The 15,824-nt window shown below is 48.7% G+C and overlaps 1 protein-coding gene across 2 annotated transcripts in view; it reads left to right on the plus strand.

Annotated features, from left to right (window-relative positions):
- The window catches only part of LOC140916925 (protein eva-1 homolog C-like), a 49,187-nt gene extending 33,833 nt beyond the window's left edge, over nucleotides 1-15,354 (plus strand). The window contains exons 3-8 of one of the 2 annotated variants that reach the window (XM_073358824.1): nucleotides 1,589-1,712; nucleotides 2,378-2,530; nucleotides 3,335-3,478; nucleotides 4,501-4,572; nucleotides 7,606-7,695; nucleotides 13,182-15,354. In XM_073358824.1, the coding sequence (XP_073214925.1) occupies nucleotides 1,589-1,712; nucleotides 2,378-2,530; nucleotides 3,335-3,478; nucleotides 4,501-4,572; nucleotides 7,606-7,695; nucleotides 13,182-13,567 (969 nt within the window). In that variant the 3' untranslated portion in view covers nucleotides 13,568-15,354. The remainder of the gene's footprint in view (nucleotides 1-1,588; nucleotides 1,713-2,377; nucleotides 2,531-3,334; nucleotides 3,479-4,500; nucleotides 4,573-7,605; nucleotides 7,696-13,181) is intronic. The other variant, XM_073358825.1, reaches the window with a different exon arrangement.
- The last annotated feature ends 470 nt before the right edge of the window (nucleotides 15,355-15,824 follow it).

Here is a 15,824-nt window from a genome sequence, read left to right on the forward strand (position 1 = left end):
GTATCGTAGAGCTTGGCTGTAGACAGTGGATCATGTGATGTGGTCTGGATGAAACTGGACGCATGTAGGTAAGTATAGCGGTCAGTAGGTTTCCGGTATAGGGTGGTGTTTATATGACCTTCGCTTATTAGCACTGTAGTGTCTAGGAAGCGGACCTCTTGTGTGGACTGGTCCAGGCTGAGGTTGATGGTGAGGTGGAAATTGTTGAAATCTTGGTGGAATTCCTCAAGGGTCTCCTTCCCATGGGTCCAGATGATGAAGATGTCATCAATGTGGAGCAAGTACAGTAGGGGTGTAAGGGGATGAGAGCTAAGGAAGTGTTCTAAGTCAGCCATAAAAATGTTGGCGTACTGTGGGGCCATGTGGGTACCCATTGCAGTCCTAAAAGAGTCCTAAGCAGTAATCCTAAAAGAGATCTAGGGGTGATAGCAGATCTAGCCCACTTTACAGCTAGGAGTTGCAACTATCTGCTCCTACCCCTTGGCCAAAGCCATACTGTCAGGTGGTGGCGTGAAGAGGAAGAACATCCTTAGATAAGGATCAGCAGGAGAATAGACCCACCATGGAGGGAGAGGCCCAGCAAGAAAGCAGCCAGGGAGGCCACCTGGAGTTAAGTACATTAAAAATAGTTTCCTGTATCTTTACATCTTCTTCCTGCTGTGAGAGTGGCTGGCCCAGAATGGGATTAGGCCGGCCCTTCCTGGATTAATGAGAGGCTCAGAATTTAGCAGAGAGCAGCAGAGTTGGGGAGAGGAGCTCTGTGCTCAGCAGATGGCCCTGACACCAGACTGGGCCTGCAGGATTTCTTAGAATTGACCTTGTCAATCAGGATCGGATCACTCCTTACCACTGTGTGTGTTGGGTGTTATGCATGTCTCCTTTGGTTTAGCTTTATGCAAAGGCCTGTGGTCACACTGCTCATCACAGGGCAGTATGGCCAACCCTGAGCAGCACAAATCATAGTCAAGCCCAAGAAGGAGTGTGGGGAGAAGTGGAAGACGATTTGAGGAAAGGTTCAAAGAGCTAAACTAAGGAGGAGAGCTCCTGATACAAATATGGGTAGGCTGTAAACATCATGATTTGTGTCATTCCCAGAGAGCTGTGGCTATACGTCCTGAGATGAAGTGAAGACAGAGGGAAGTCAGGGTGGCCTCTTTCAAATGTGGCAGCCACCAGGACAATACATTAAACAGCCTGAAAAAGGAGGGGAGTCAGTGGGAGCAATTGAACTAAAGTGATATTTCATTGTAAGAGATTCCAAAGCCATTGTGATCATCCAGTCTGCTCCACTGGGTACTGTCTTGTCAAGAGGAGATTGCTGGCTTGGTAGTTTTTAAAATGGTTTGAAAGGTTCTTATGGAGGAAACGGTCAGCTATAGAAGGCAGCACTTGCGTAGTTGTTGCAGTCTGATGCTTTGCTAGCAACGTAGAGCTTGGGAGTAGCAGCAGCAGGTCCCTGTCACCAGGGCTACGTGCACTTTGCCTGGCTTTCTTATTATAAAGGTATTCTAGGGTATGCCTATGTGGCCTCAGGATTTCTAATGTTAAATTCATGTCTGTCTCCCCATCTGCCCCCGCCCCTCCACAGAAACTTCTGGATGAGTGCCAGGACCAGCGCTGGTGTCAGTTCTCTGTGCATAGCCCAGTGTTTGGGCCAGACCCGTGTCCCGGGACACGCAAGTACCTAATAGTTTCATACAAGTGCAGACCAGGTGAGTTCTGCAAATGGCTTTAAAGTGCAAAGGAGGGTGTCATTTAGCATCCTCTCTGGTTTTTCCATAGACTATTGGTGCAGTCAGCACTATAAGTGTACCAGAGGCAAAAAGGGGATTCATTGTCTTTGTCGAGCCATTGTCAATTAACCCCACCTGTCTCTTGGACAGATCATCCTACTCCTGGAGAGAGAAGGAGATTATAATTTTTTTTCTTGCCTTGCAGTAGTATTCCAAGGCCTCAGTCCAGATCAGGCCCTATTGGACAATGTGCTGTGAAATCACACAGGAAGACAATGTTCTCCATTAAGGAGCCTAAACTGTGCCATGTGATTTAGGTGACACAGATAAATAGTCAAAGCAAACAGTTTGCAAAAATCCCATAGGATGAAAAATATCTGCCAAATCGTTTAAGCAAATGCTAACAAATAGCTAGTACATTCACCAGTTGCCGAGACGACAGCAAAGGGAATTGCTCAGTCTCTTAGTTTCTTCTTGTTAGGTGTTTTATATATTGATTGGGAAGGGATGCTTTTAGGCAAATGGGAGGAGCTCAGAGCTGCCACTTCAGAAAGGACCGCATAAAATTTGCTCTCTGACTTTTGGAATGGTAAAGGCCTAGCTGTTAATGCTGCAACAGAATATTGTGTAATGTTGTTTCCCAGCTAACCACCGCATTAAGACCGTATGTGAGAATGACAAGCTGAGGCTGCAGTGCAGGGCTAAATCCATCCTAGCAATTTACTCTGCAAGCTATGGCAGATCCATGAGGGGCAAACCAGAGTGCGACTCTGCAAACAGGACTGGACCCAATGTAGGTATGTTGGGAAGGTGTGAACTAGAAATCTGACTGGGCCCCTTTCACATTGAAGAATCTGGAACTCATTACCAGGGGATGTTGTGGAGGCCAAAAGTGTAATTGGGTTAAAAAAAGAAGTAGATAAGTTCCTGGAGGATAGGTCCATCAATGGCTATTAGCCAAGATGGTCAGGGATGCAACCCCATGTTCTGGGTATCCCTAGCCTCTGATTGACAGAAGGTGGGCATGGACAGAGAATGGATTACTCGGTAACTACCCTGTTCAGTTCACTCCCTTTGAAGCACATGGCACTGTCCACTGTTGGAAGACAGGACACTGGGCTGGATGGACCATTGTTCTGACCCAGTGTGGCCGCTCTTATGTTCTTAATAAGTAATTATGCTGTCAGAGACGTTACATTGGGCACAGCTGTATCACTGCTGTGTGGGCATCGAGACATGCACGTTCCCAGCCTATTGCTGGGGATAGGTGACTGTTGGGCGCTGGGATACGCAGTCTCTCAGCCAGCTCACTGCCATATGGGCTGAGGATGTATGCATATAATCAGCCGCATGGACACAATACATGCACCCTTCCTTCACAGCTAACTCCGTGCTCAGTGGGCAGGGAGGCATGCGCTCCTGACAAGGTCACCACTATGGGCTCATTCATGTACACTCCTACGTGGTGCATTTGAATGGGATATTACAGACCAAGTCTGGCTTTGGGTTACATGGTTTCCAGAAGCAATTTCTAAGCTTTTCTGCCTGCTGCTGGGAATGCAGGTGCCACAGCCTGGTGACCACCTGGTCTATATTTTCAGAGTGCTTAGCTCCTGATGCCTTGAGGAGAGTCTCTCGGAAGTGTCACAGGAAGGAGAACTGTACCATCTCGGCTAACAAGGCCACCTTTGGTGACCCCTGCTTCCCTGGCGAGAAAAAACAGTTGAGGGTCTCCTATACATGTGGTAAGAGTCCCAGGTCACCCTGACACTGCACTGGGGAGGGGCTGGAAGGACTCCAGCAAGTGCTTTACGATGTACAACACAGATCCCAGAGAGCAGGGGCATCTTGAGGACTAAGGGCACCCGTTGGCCTAGCAAGCCACTAGCGTAGCTGTTGAGGCTGCTGGGCAGGATCAGTTTAGATGAGAGTGGTGTCATGTCTCCTGCCTTGAGAGATGCTTGTGCATTCTGTCAGCAGCAGGCTGAGAACTATAGAAATGGCCACAAAGCCAAGCCCCTGAGAAACAGGGCAGATGCTGAGCAGCTGTTGCTCTGTCTTCTCCTCTTGGGGCATGGATCTTTAACCATGTGCATGCAGGTGCGGAGTGGGGAGATGGGAAGCTTCAGGGTGCATAGATACAGACAGAAAGTGAATCCTCAAATCTCCCCATTAGAGGAAATATTTTTGTCTTTCTTTGTAAGTAGCAAACTGTAAGGATCTAAGGGCTCATGAAAGCAAGATTAATATCCAACCAGCCAGGGCATGGGCAGGTTCTGTGCAAGCTGCCTCTGCCCCCATGGCTGTACCACATGCCAGCCTCCTGACCTGCAGCACCCCCTGGGACCTTTGTACAACTCTACCAATGTGCCTCTGTCCTGCCAGTAGCCCCCCTGCTATTTCAGCCCGGGGTCTGCTCTCTGCCCACTACAGACGAGGATGACACGTGACTCACTGAACTCATGTCTTTGGTGGTCAAGGCCAAGGACATTATTTACCCAACCTGGCCCTCCCTCCTTGACCCACAGAATTCCCCCGGTCAGACTGAGGCTGGCTCCTGTGCTGTCTCCTTGCCCACTGCTTTGACATAGGGAAATATTTTGTATGTACATTTCTGGCAGTGGTGGTTGGTCCTGATCTGTCAATACACCCCTCACCTGAGGTACCTGTGCAGCCCTCATGTCTCCTCTCCATCCCTGGCTGCTACCCGCATCCCAGGGGTTCTACATGAGCTGCCCTTTCAGTGCAGTCTCCTTTCTCATTACAGTGCCAAGGCAGCTGCTCGAGGAGGTGGGCCAGGATTCCCCAGACCCCTTCTCGCTCTCCGACTACACACATGGTAAACACTTGCTGTTCCCCTGGGGCTGTGCTGTGTGGGCTAAGAAAGGCTCTTGTTTGAGTGTCCGGTTGGGGTTTCCTGGCTGGCTGGGGACTGCATGTATGTGATGTGCCAGGCTGGCTCCTCTCACACAGGCTGTGTGCAAGAAGGTTTGCCCAAAATCTGGCTCCTGCATCGCAGTGAAGGGGGAAGTCCCTGAGCCAGGCACTTCTACCCTCCATGAGGAATGCAGACTGAGCCCAGAGAAAGGGAAGCAGAAATCTAAATCAGGGCCTTTTCCCTTCATGGATCAGGCTGATGGTCACAGGGGTCACAGAGATCCAGTTCATCTGCCTATCCTAGATGTGCAACAGAAGGAGGGCTCTATTCCTTTATTTAGGCACACAGCCTCTGTGTCTCCTGGGTGTGGGAAATTACTTTGAGCTCCCCGGCCTGGTTATGCAGGCAGTTCAGTGCAGTGCTGTTCACTAGGATGTCTCATTCAGTCTTTTATTTCTTAATGCTGTTCCATCAATGCTCTTGCTAGACCCCGCTCTGCCCTGTAGCGGCCCCTCTCCACTGGGAATTCATTCACCGGGTGTGACTGGTTGGATCACAGAAACCCCCTTGGGGCTGCCACCTGATGTGCCAAGACTACTTCTGCCCCTGCCTTTCTTGCCAGCTTGGGACTCCAGAACCCTGCCTGGCTGTATCAGACACACTTGCCAGCCACAAACACAGACCCAGGTCTGAACCACATCCTACAAACGCAAGCTTAACTGAGAGCAGCTTACAGAAGTGTGCCTGTCTTTAACACTCAGATGCCCAACTCCCAATGGGGTCCAAACCCCAAATAAATCCTTTTTACCCTGTATAAGCTTTAAAAAAAATCCGATGAAGTGAGCTGTAGCTCACGAAAGCTTATGCTCAAATAAATTGGTTCGTCTCTAAGGTGCCACAAATACTCCTTTTCTGTTTGCCCTCTATAACTCTGAGAGAGAGAGATGCATAGCTGTTTCCCTCCTCCCTGCCCCCCAAGGTATTAATACATACCCTGGGTTAACTAATAAGTAAAAAGTGATTTTATTAAATAGAGAAAGTAGGTTCCAAGTAGTAACAAACAGAACAAAGTGAATTACCCAGCAAAATAAAATAAAACACACAAGTCTAAGTCTAGTGCAGTAATAAAACTGAATACAGATAAAATCCTCACCCAGTAAGCTTCCTTTTACAGACTCGTCTCCTTCTAGTCTGGGTCCAGCAATCACTCAAACCCCATGCAGTTACTGTCCTTTGTTCCAGTTTCTTTCAGATATCCTTGGGGGTGGAGAGGCTCTCTCTTTAGCCAGCTCAATACAAAATGGAGGGGTCTCCCCGGGGTTTAAATAGACTTTCTCTTGTGGGTGGACACCCCCTCCTCTCTCCTATGCAAAGTCCAGCTCCAAGATGGAGTTTTGGAGTCACCTGGGCAAGTCACATGTCCATGCATTACTCAGTATTTTTTACAGGCAGCCCACATGGTATCTTGAATGTCTCCAGGAAAACTTCTTATGTGGATTGGAGCCTTCCAACATCCATTGTTCATTAAATGCTTCTTGATTGGGCACTTAACTTTGCAAATTCCTTTCTAAAGAAGGTTTCAGAGGAACAGCCGTGTTAGTCTGTATTCGCAAAAAGAAAAGGAGTACTTGTGGCACCTTAGAGACTAACCAATTTATTTGAGCATGAGCTTTCGTGAGCTACAGCTCACTTCATCAAACATCTGATGAAGTGAGCTGTAGCTCACGAAAGCTCATGCTCAAATAAATTGGTTAGTCTCTAAGGTGCCACAAGTACTCCTTTTCTTTTTTCTAAAGAAGTTGACCAAATGTCTTACTAAGGTTATTTAAAATCAGCAAGTATACAGCCAATATTCATAACTTTGAATACAAAAATGATACATGCATACAAATAGGATTAATAGCTTCAGTAGATCATAACCTCTACAGAGATATGTTACATGGCATATGTAGCATAAAACATATTCCAGTTATGTCATATATACACATTCAAAAGCATATTTCCATAAAGCCTTATGGGGGGCACCGTCACACCGGGTTTGTTCTCTCCTCGGTATCACACACTCTCCCAATGGACCCCAGCTCTTCCTGGGGACTCCACCTTCTCCTTGACTAAGGGCAGGTTTCAGTCCCCATAGTTATCTGGGTGTGGACTAGGATCCCAGCCCAACACTGCAGGATACATTTTGCCAGTGGCAAAAGAGAAGTGGAATTGCTCTGTGAGGCCTGTCTCTTTGGTGTATTTGTAGCACCCTGCACGGTAGCAGTGGCAGTCAGGTTGCACTGGGAGTTCATGCAATGGCAGATGAATTAGAGAAAAGGCAGCTGGTGGAAGGCTAACAAGAACTGGGAAGAGAACTCTTCCCCCTGCACTGCCTCCACACACACTTAGCTTTGTAACATTTTTTCATGAGCAAAACCAAGGTTGCAAAACCAGGAGTGAGATCTAGAGGATGTGGCCAAATGGTTTGGCAATAACATGGGGTCTCTGGAGGGGAGATGACAGATAGATACAGACCAGCCAGGAGAAGTGAGCAGAGTGGCAGATAGGAGAAGCTCTGAGACCCACAGAGGAGGGGTACCACAGAACATAGCAAAGGGGAGCAGACTGTGGAAGAGTTAAGGGAAGAACAGATCCAAGGGGCAGAGAAGTGGCTAGGAGCAAAGGAATACTAGGAGGAGCTATAGCAGAAGGTTTGGAACATGGCATGGAGGGGAGAGAGACGGTAGTGGGGGAGCAAAGAGTGGGAACGCAGACAATGGAAGGCACTGAGAGTGGACAGGAAGAACTTAGGAATGGGATGGCGAGGATCATGAAAGAGAGACGTGCCGAGTGCCTGGGAGGAGCAAAACCGAGGAGGGAGGGGTGGGAGTGAAAGTTGGCAGATGTGTGGTGACAGGTGAAGGTTGAAGTCCACAAAGTGGATGAGGGCGTTGAGAAGCGCCTCACCCCTGTACCCTAGCCAGTAAGACCATGTCCCCTTGTTCACTGCAGGTGGCTGGTACCGTGGGCCGAGGCTGTCCAGGCTCCATGAAGATCTGATGATTTTTACTAGCTCTCTGGAAATGTTTGCCCATCTCTGGGGTACGTGAATTCTCTGAGCATGTGCACAGTGCTCTGTGGAGAGGGTGTGGGCAGAGAGTCACATTCCACTCTGTCTCTCTTGCTTTAGTGTGCCGGGAGACATGGACATGTTAGGGGGCACTTGGAGAAGAGCCTGCAGCACTGTGCGTTCCCTTTATGCCCATTAGTGCCCCTCTGGTGTAGGCTGGCCATTGAAGCCACATCCAAAATGCTGCTGCAGGGGTGGAGCAATGTCATGGAGACTCAAGGACTGAATGACCCCAGGGTTGAACTCTCTCTCCCTCAGGCAAGGAGACAGTACTAAGTCTATCTGAGAGAGGACTTTAAAGAATGTGATTCCTGCTGAATTCCTCACTCACTCTGGGAAGAAGCAAAGATGCCAGTCTGGTTGGCCACTTGTTGGAACTCCATGGCCACCCCTTTCCTGGCCCCCTTCCCTTAGGGTGTCTGCACACTGCAACCAGGGGGGCGGCTGCGGCACATGTAGACAGACCCAAGTTGACTTTAATCTAGCTAGTTCCAACAGCAATAGCAGTGAAGGTGCATCAGCGCGGGCTAGCCACTCAAGTAACATACCCAGGGTCCTGGGTGGAGTTGTACAGCCCATGCTGCTGCAACTTCCTTGCTATTGTCACTGGAGCTAGCTAGACCAGAGCTAGCTTGGGTCTGTCTACACGTGCTGCAGTCACACCTCTGACTGCAGTGTAGCCAGACCCGTAGCCTTTTGCAGGATATTGATTTGCATCCGTTTCTGTAGAGAGAGAGAGAGAGACAGTGCCTCACAATGTTTATTGCTCAGACCCCCAAGCTCAGTGTGAGCTGTACCATTTGGCGAACTAGCTCTCCATTCTGGAAAGTTACTAGTGTAAATGAGTTACAAAGTAACTCCTGGAGTTACCAGTCCACTCACTGTTTGCCTTGCCCCCACCCTGCCAGGAGTCAAACCCATTTTTGATTGTGCTAGTCAGAGAAACACAGAATTTATCCTGCTGGAATAAACCAATGCCTTCCAGCCCGGCACCCTGTCTCCTATTGGGACCAGTGACAGATGCTTCTGAGCAAGGTGTAACACCCTATACTGTCTGTCCCTTGTTCATCAGCAACTCTGCCAGCTAACAACTGGAACAGTTTCCTTTATTACTGACAACACCTCTCCTGCCCCTGCTCCTGAGGACACGTTGCCTTCTGCTGGAAAGGAGCTAGTCTCAGCTCCTCCCATACTTGGAAGCACGCTGCTTCCCTGTGTTACAGAGTCACAGGGATCCTCACCCACCTCAGTGGTTTCTGAGACTCCCTCCCCCTTCTCTGGACTCCCCTTTGGGACATATTTCCCTATGCTTCCTAGAGTGGGGGCTGTCTCTGGTTCATCTGCAACTTACTGGTAGCTAACTACCTGGACAATTCTCTCCCTGGCAGCCATTACATCCCCATCTTTTCCTAATGTGGTGTTGCCTGTAGCTGCAATGCAGAAGCTGGTCTCAACCACTCTCACACCTGGAAGCATGTGGCTTCCCCCTGCTGCAGAGGAATCCAATTCCCTCAGCAGTTCCTGAGACCTTACCCTTTCCCTTGGGGTCCCAGCATGAAACTCCCTCCTGCTGCAGGCAAATACTTTAACCTGAGCTACATGGAAAAATCATTACCAAGAAGCAGGTCAACTAGGAGGTGTTCCATTACCCCTACAGTCAAAATGCTTTCCAAAACTTCCAACACAACATGGATTTTAGCTAGTGGTACAAGGAATCTGCTTTCGCCCACCCCCACAATCTCTGCCATTTGGCAAGGTAACATACTAGCCTTTGGGACCACACTCTGCTTAACCAGAGAGATCTGGGTCCTGTATCCCTCTGCCCCATGTACTCCCTGCCATTAATTCTGACAACCTTAACGTGCTCCATTCTGGTTCTGCAGAGGCTAATCTCACAAAATCAATACGATAGGGTTCAATTGCTTGTGGGGGGGCTCTGTGTTGAGGACAGCAGAACTAACATGAGCTATTGGTTGCCTGCTTCCTCCTAGCACAGGGCATTTGTTTCTCAGATGATCAGTGGAATTACACTGATAGCATCTTATGGGCTCTTCTGTTTTTACAGGAGGTTTGGGATGAGGGCTAGAGGAATGGTTTTGGGGAGGTGAGTACCCAGCCTCCCTCCCTTCTTGATAGGGATAAAATGGGATCTTCCCTTCCCACCAGCTTTAAACACCTCTGTCAGTGCTGTTTTCAATAGATGCCTGGGTCTGTTCAAAGGCATCAGCTAGAGACGCCATCTCCATCCACAGACTCACAGCTTTGTCCCATAGACACTGCTTTACATCCGTCTTACATATGCCTAGGAAATGCTCTTGAGCAACAAGATCCAACATTCCCTCAAGGCTTGTAACACCTTTGCTCCTCACCCACTTTCCCATCAAATCTTTCATTTTGTTCACATATTCCCCATTACTCATACCAGTATCCCTCTCAAGATTCCTAAATTTAACTCTGTGTTTCAGAGGTAATCTGAAACCTTTGCAAAACAGTGTTTTTAAATTTACAATAGTCTAAAGCATCCTCAATAGGCATTTCATTGAATACATTCAGAGCTTTACCAGTTAATTTTGCAATCAGGGTAGGAATTCTCTTGGCATCAGGGATCTCATGCACTGCACACAGCCTTTCAAAGGTAGTCAGATATTCAACAATATTATCTGTCTCCTTGTATGCAGGACATAAATTGTTCCAAATTGTGGATTTTTGGAGTGATGGGAATCACTGGGGTCGGTGTGTTCTGGTGCTGCTTCTCTAGCAGGTCCAGTTGGTGTTTTTGCTCTGTTTCTCTTTCCTCCTGCTTCTCCTTTACCTCCAGGTCTTTCAGTTCCAATAGTCTCTGATCAGCGGTGGCAGGTTTGTAGAAATTTTGGTGATGCTCAGAACCCGCCCCCCCCAAACTCCATCCACCGCAAACTGCACCCCACACTTGCCTAAGCCTCTGGGAGGGAGTTTGGGTGGGAGGAAGGAGGTCTGGGGTGCAGGCCCTGGTCTGGGGCAGGGGATTGGGGTGCAAGACAGGTGAGAGGTTGGGCTCTGGGAGGAAGTTTGGGTGGGGGAGGGGCTCTGGGATGGAGTTTGGGTGCTGGGTGCAGGCTCTGGGGGTGCAGGAGTGGGTGAGGGGTGCAGGCTCTGGGAGGGAGTGCAGAGGGCTGGGGTGCAGGCTCTGGAAGGGAGCTTGGGTGTAGGCTCTTGGCTTGGGCAAGGGGTGGGGGTGTAGGAGGGGGTGAGGGGGGCAGGCTCTGGGACAGAGTTTGGGTGCTGGCTCTGGGCAGGAGTGCAGACTCTTGGAGGGATCTTGGGGATGGGAGGGGGTGCAGGCTCTTGGAGGGAGTTTGGGGACCAAAGCAGGGGTGCAGCGCTTACCTGGGGCTCCTAGGCAGAGCATGTCGGGAGTATCCATGTGCTGCTACCCCAGGCACTGCCCCCGCAGCTTCCTATTGGCTGCAGGGGCGCTTGGGGCGGGACACAGACCCATCCTGCGCAGGGGCTGCAGGGAGGGGGCGGCAGCAACATGGAGCGAGCAGGCAGGAAGCTGCCCAGCTCCGCTGCGCTGCCGGTGGTGAGTGGGGACCCTGGGCTGTTTTAAATGGCCCAGGGGACGTGCGGGGCGGGGGCACGCAGGGTGGAAGGCAGGGCCGAGGGAGACCTGGCCTCAGACATTGCCGGAGCCGGGCCCAGGCCAGGAATAAGACTCGCCGCTCATGTTTCTCTCTCCTTTTCTGCAACCTGTAGTCTAAAAAGCTCCAGCTTTGCAATGGCTTCATTATTTCAGTCAGGTTCCTGCTTTTCTGTCCCTACTTCCCTTTCTCGAAATAAGCAAACAGAAAATAACAAATCAGTAGCCTCCTCCTCACTGTCCTTAGCCACCACACTTAAAGCCTCACTTAAAATCTTTACACCACTGTATGAAGTACAAGTCTTGCTCATAGAATCATAGAATATCAGGGTTGGAAGGGACCTTAGGAGGTCATCTAGTCCAACCCCCTGCTCGAAGCAGTACAACAAGCTGTGTATTTCACCCTGCTTGCTGCGCCACTTTGATGGGATCCCCAGGGTGCAGCCTGTGATGGTGGGACTGCTGTGCCCCCTGAACACTCTCCCAGCCCGGGCTGTCTCTCACAGTGCCTTGCAAGTGACAAGCAGCAAGCCCCTCCAGGCACTGTGATCACTCATCATAACAGCATGTGGAGCCCCACTCCCAGCTATATTACATGAATACTCCCAGGGCCACTCATGAATCACACAGGGAAAGGCACCAGCCCAATCCTCCCAGCCTTGCACCTCAGGAAATATACCATCTTGCTCTGCTCAAGAAGAACAATGCAGATTTATTAATTGGTTCACCAATTGGTTCATCAATGGAAAGTGGATATACACCAGCCTTTGCAAAACATGAGCAGATTTGCCACACAATTCATACAAACTTACTGGCAAAGATAAACAGTGAAACAAATTTATTGACTACAAAAGATAGATTTTAAGTGATATTAAGTGATAGACAAAAAGTCAGAGTTAGTTACCAAAAGAAAAGAAAATATAAGCACGCAGTCTAAACTCTCAACCCCATTAGACTGGGCAACATCTAGATTAAGCAGTTTTTCTCACCTCACTGGATATTGCAGTCCTTAATATACAGATTTGTCCCTTAAATCTGGGCCAGTCTCCTCTGTTGGAGTCTTCAGTTTTCTTCTCAGTGTCTTTGTTGATTGCAACATAGGTGGGGGCAGGAGAAAGGCCCAACATGGGCCTGCTATGTTCTGCTTTATACCCTCACTCCCATGTGCTTGGGGAACACTCAAGTCCAAGCATGTCTGGTGGGAATTGCTAAGCCTCCAAGGCAAGGTTGAGCAATTCCCCTGGTGTGGCCTCGCGCAGGTAAGTCACTGAATTGTAGCTGCCTTGTTGGACAATGGCTGTTGATGGGTTGTTTCACACCCCGCCCGGGCGTTGGTTACTTTCCTTGGTGTTGCCTCTGGGAAGCTAATATCTGGCTGATTCCCCAATTTACAGCATGTTTTAGTGACAACCGTACAACACAATTCTCATAGCTTCATATGCATTAATGATACACATATATGGATAGATAAATGACTTTCAGCAAATCATACCCTTTCCCCTGATACCTTACAAGGCATGTTTTATATGTAAGATTCTGATTATATAAAAATGAGGAATATGGGGGTTACAGGACACTCCCTCAAGGTATAGAATGTCACACTCTCCTAATTCCATAATATGTTATCATGGGGAACAGGGGAGGTTCCTTCCTGACCCCTATACTATGAAGAATGAGGATTGAGGGCCCTTGTTCTTTTACATCCCTTCTTCCCACTTGCTCTCGTGCTTGCTCAGTAGGGCTACAAGACTGGTAGCTCATTGCTAAGGAGAATGATGCTTGTTGCTCTTTAGGAGTAATTCATATTCTCTTCTGACGTGTTTGCACTTCTCTCCTTAGGTGTCCCCGAGAAAGTGGGCCTCTATTTTCTGTGTGGGGTTTCCGGGGGCCTGGTGTTCCTGCTTTGTATCTTCAGCCCCAAAATGGCCTTCATACAGGACATGAAGGAGGTCTTAAAAGACTCAAAAGTGGGGAGCAGCTTAGAGCTGAGCCGGGGCAAGTTACAGGATGACCACAATGAGGATAACCACAACGATGACAGCTCCTCAGACTCCTCGTTCCGCCACCTCAGCCGCACCTACCATGCATCCAACATCTTCAGCCCGGAGCTGACCGCAGCCCTGGAGGGTGCTGCTGAGCACAGGGCCCACGAGGGAGAGGAGATCTGGATGCTCAAAGAGTCCAGCCCCTATGCTATTCACAAACTCAAATCTGCTACCAAATGAGAACAAGGAGCAGGGGCCACCCGTCAGAGCAATGAGCCAGCACTGGCTCCACATCAGCAAGCAGCTCTTCCTGGAGTGGGGGCAGGGTGGGAAGGGAGACAATTTTCATCTCTGGGGACCCAAACTCATAACAGGCTTAGGTCATGTGCAACGAGTATGTTGATAACAGTCTGATCCCTGACAGAGATTTGTCATGACTCAAACAAAGCTAGGCAAACTAGTATACATTCTGTGAACGCCATGTAATAACTTTCCTGCTATAGAAACCATACATTCCATAATCAGTATTTATATCACACACAACAGAAGCATATTTGTTACGATTGGCAGTCTCTGCTCAAGAGGCGAGCTGGTTGGAGAAATGAAGACATAACCATATTCACCAGAATATACAGTTCTGTTGAAAGCAAAACGTTTCACAAAATGGGGTTGAATTCTTCCTGAACTTTGTTTAGGAAGAAATACATGGGGGAAAACGGATTCCAACAATGTTGAAATGACCTGTACCAACATTTTCAGAATGAAACGTCTTTGATTTTTTTTGTTTTGAAACAACTTTTAGTTTCAATTTTTTTGCATTTTGTAGTAAATACAAAATTTTTATAATACAAAATGAAAAAAGTAAAAATTGAAACAATATGTTTCGCATGTCCCCAAAAGAAATATTTTTTGGAATGTTCCTTTGCAGAAAACATTGAGATCTTCAGTTTAGGAAAAACAAAAATTGTGAAATCTCAAAATCCTTCTGTCCTCCCTGAGATCCTGGTTTAAAACAGCAGGGAGTGCTGCAGGGCAGGATTGAATGGGATTGTCTGTCATTTCAACTGGAAGTTCTGACTGGGAATTACCCTGGTTTGGTTACCAAGAAGAATCCAGAAGTGGAAACCTTGCATTGTCATTAGAGTTGGGTGTTTGTCAGTGAACTATCTCAATAATATCAAGCAAGAAATCAGACTGGTACATTATGTGGTGTTTTGTCTGATTTCTTGGTGACATGTGACTAATTTTTAGCCAATTAATGATGCAGTTCATACTGAATGCTCTGCTTACTCATGGTTGTGTTGCAGTCAATTGCTAACACTCAGTTACTGTTAATTTCTTGGCTATAGGCCTATTTATAAGGCCCCTTTATCCTCCTTTTCACTCATTCCTAACTGTCTTCTGTTTTTTATTCCAGTTATGTCATTTTACATTACAATTCATGGTCAATGTTCCTTAATGATATGTGATAACATTGTGTGGATAGAGAGCCAAGGAGATCAGAGTCTGTTTTTTGGCGTGTATGGGAAAATCAGTAAAGATGCATATTCTAAGTAAAAATGAGAGAGAGAAAGGGAGGAATGAGTAAGACAGACAGTGCTGTGTGAGGCACTGGACTAGAACAGAGGTGGGTACAAGAGGTCAGAGCTGTGCAAGATCCAGTGCTTGAATTAGCAATGCTACAGACAAGGTTGAGTGTACTAGGAACAAACAGGGGTCAGTCCCACCATGTTGCGTGACGGACACTTGACAAAATTACCTGACTTAGTGACTGACATTGGCGGAGGGTTATGTCATTAAGTCATTCAATCTGTAAAATAGCGCACACAATTTTCCACACTGAAAAAACCCAGTAAACTAGTATGGGAATGGGTTTTGAAGCAGCCGTGTAACATTACTGGCCTTTGCTCTAATCTTCAGGGGGTTGATTCAGAGCCGCCTGCAAGGCCTGGGAGTGGAAACCAGGCAGTGCAATGGGTAGGACCATCCCTAGCTATTCTGGGGCCCTACGCAGCCCCCCTCCCGCCCCCCCCATCCCCCCCGCGGTGTGTGTATGTGTGGCCCCAGGCGTCTGTGAGGGGACTGGGCTGGCTTGGGGAGCTGGAGGGAACCACCCCCCAGCACTCACTGGCGGCGAGGCTGGGGCCAGGACGCTGAACTTCCCGCCACCGGTAAGTGCAGGCCCACCCCTGCTGTACTCCTCAGGGGTGTGGGGGTAGGGCTGGGGTGGGAAGAGGCGGAGCTAGGGCAGAGCAGGGGCGGGGGCCACAGGGAAGAGGTGGGGCAGGGGCTGGAGCAGCACGCAGCTGCGCAGGGCACCAGGAAATTTAATGCCCCACATTTCCTGGTGCCCTACGTAGCTGCATACTTTGCGTATGGGTACAGATGGCCTTGGCAATGGGGTCTCCCCTTGGTTTGGGGGATGAACCCCTCGTGAGCTCATAAAGGGACAGTGCCCCGAGTTGATTGCCTTGATTCACAGCAATTCACATGCAGA

Source organism: Lepidochelys kempii, chromosome 9 (assembly GCF_965140265.1).
Source record: "Lepidochelys kempii isolate rLepKem1 chromosome 9, rLepKem1.hap2, whole genome shotgun sequence".
NCBI lineage: Eukaryota > Metazoa > Chordata > Testudines > Cheloniidae > Lepidochelys > Lepidochelys kempii.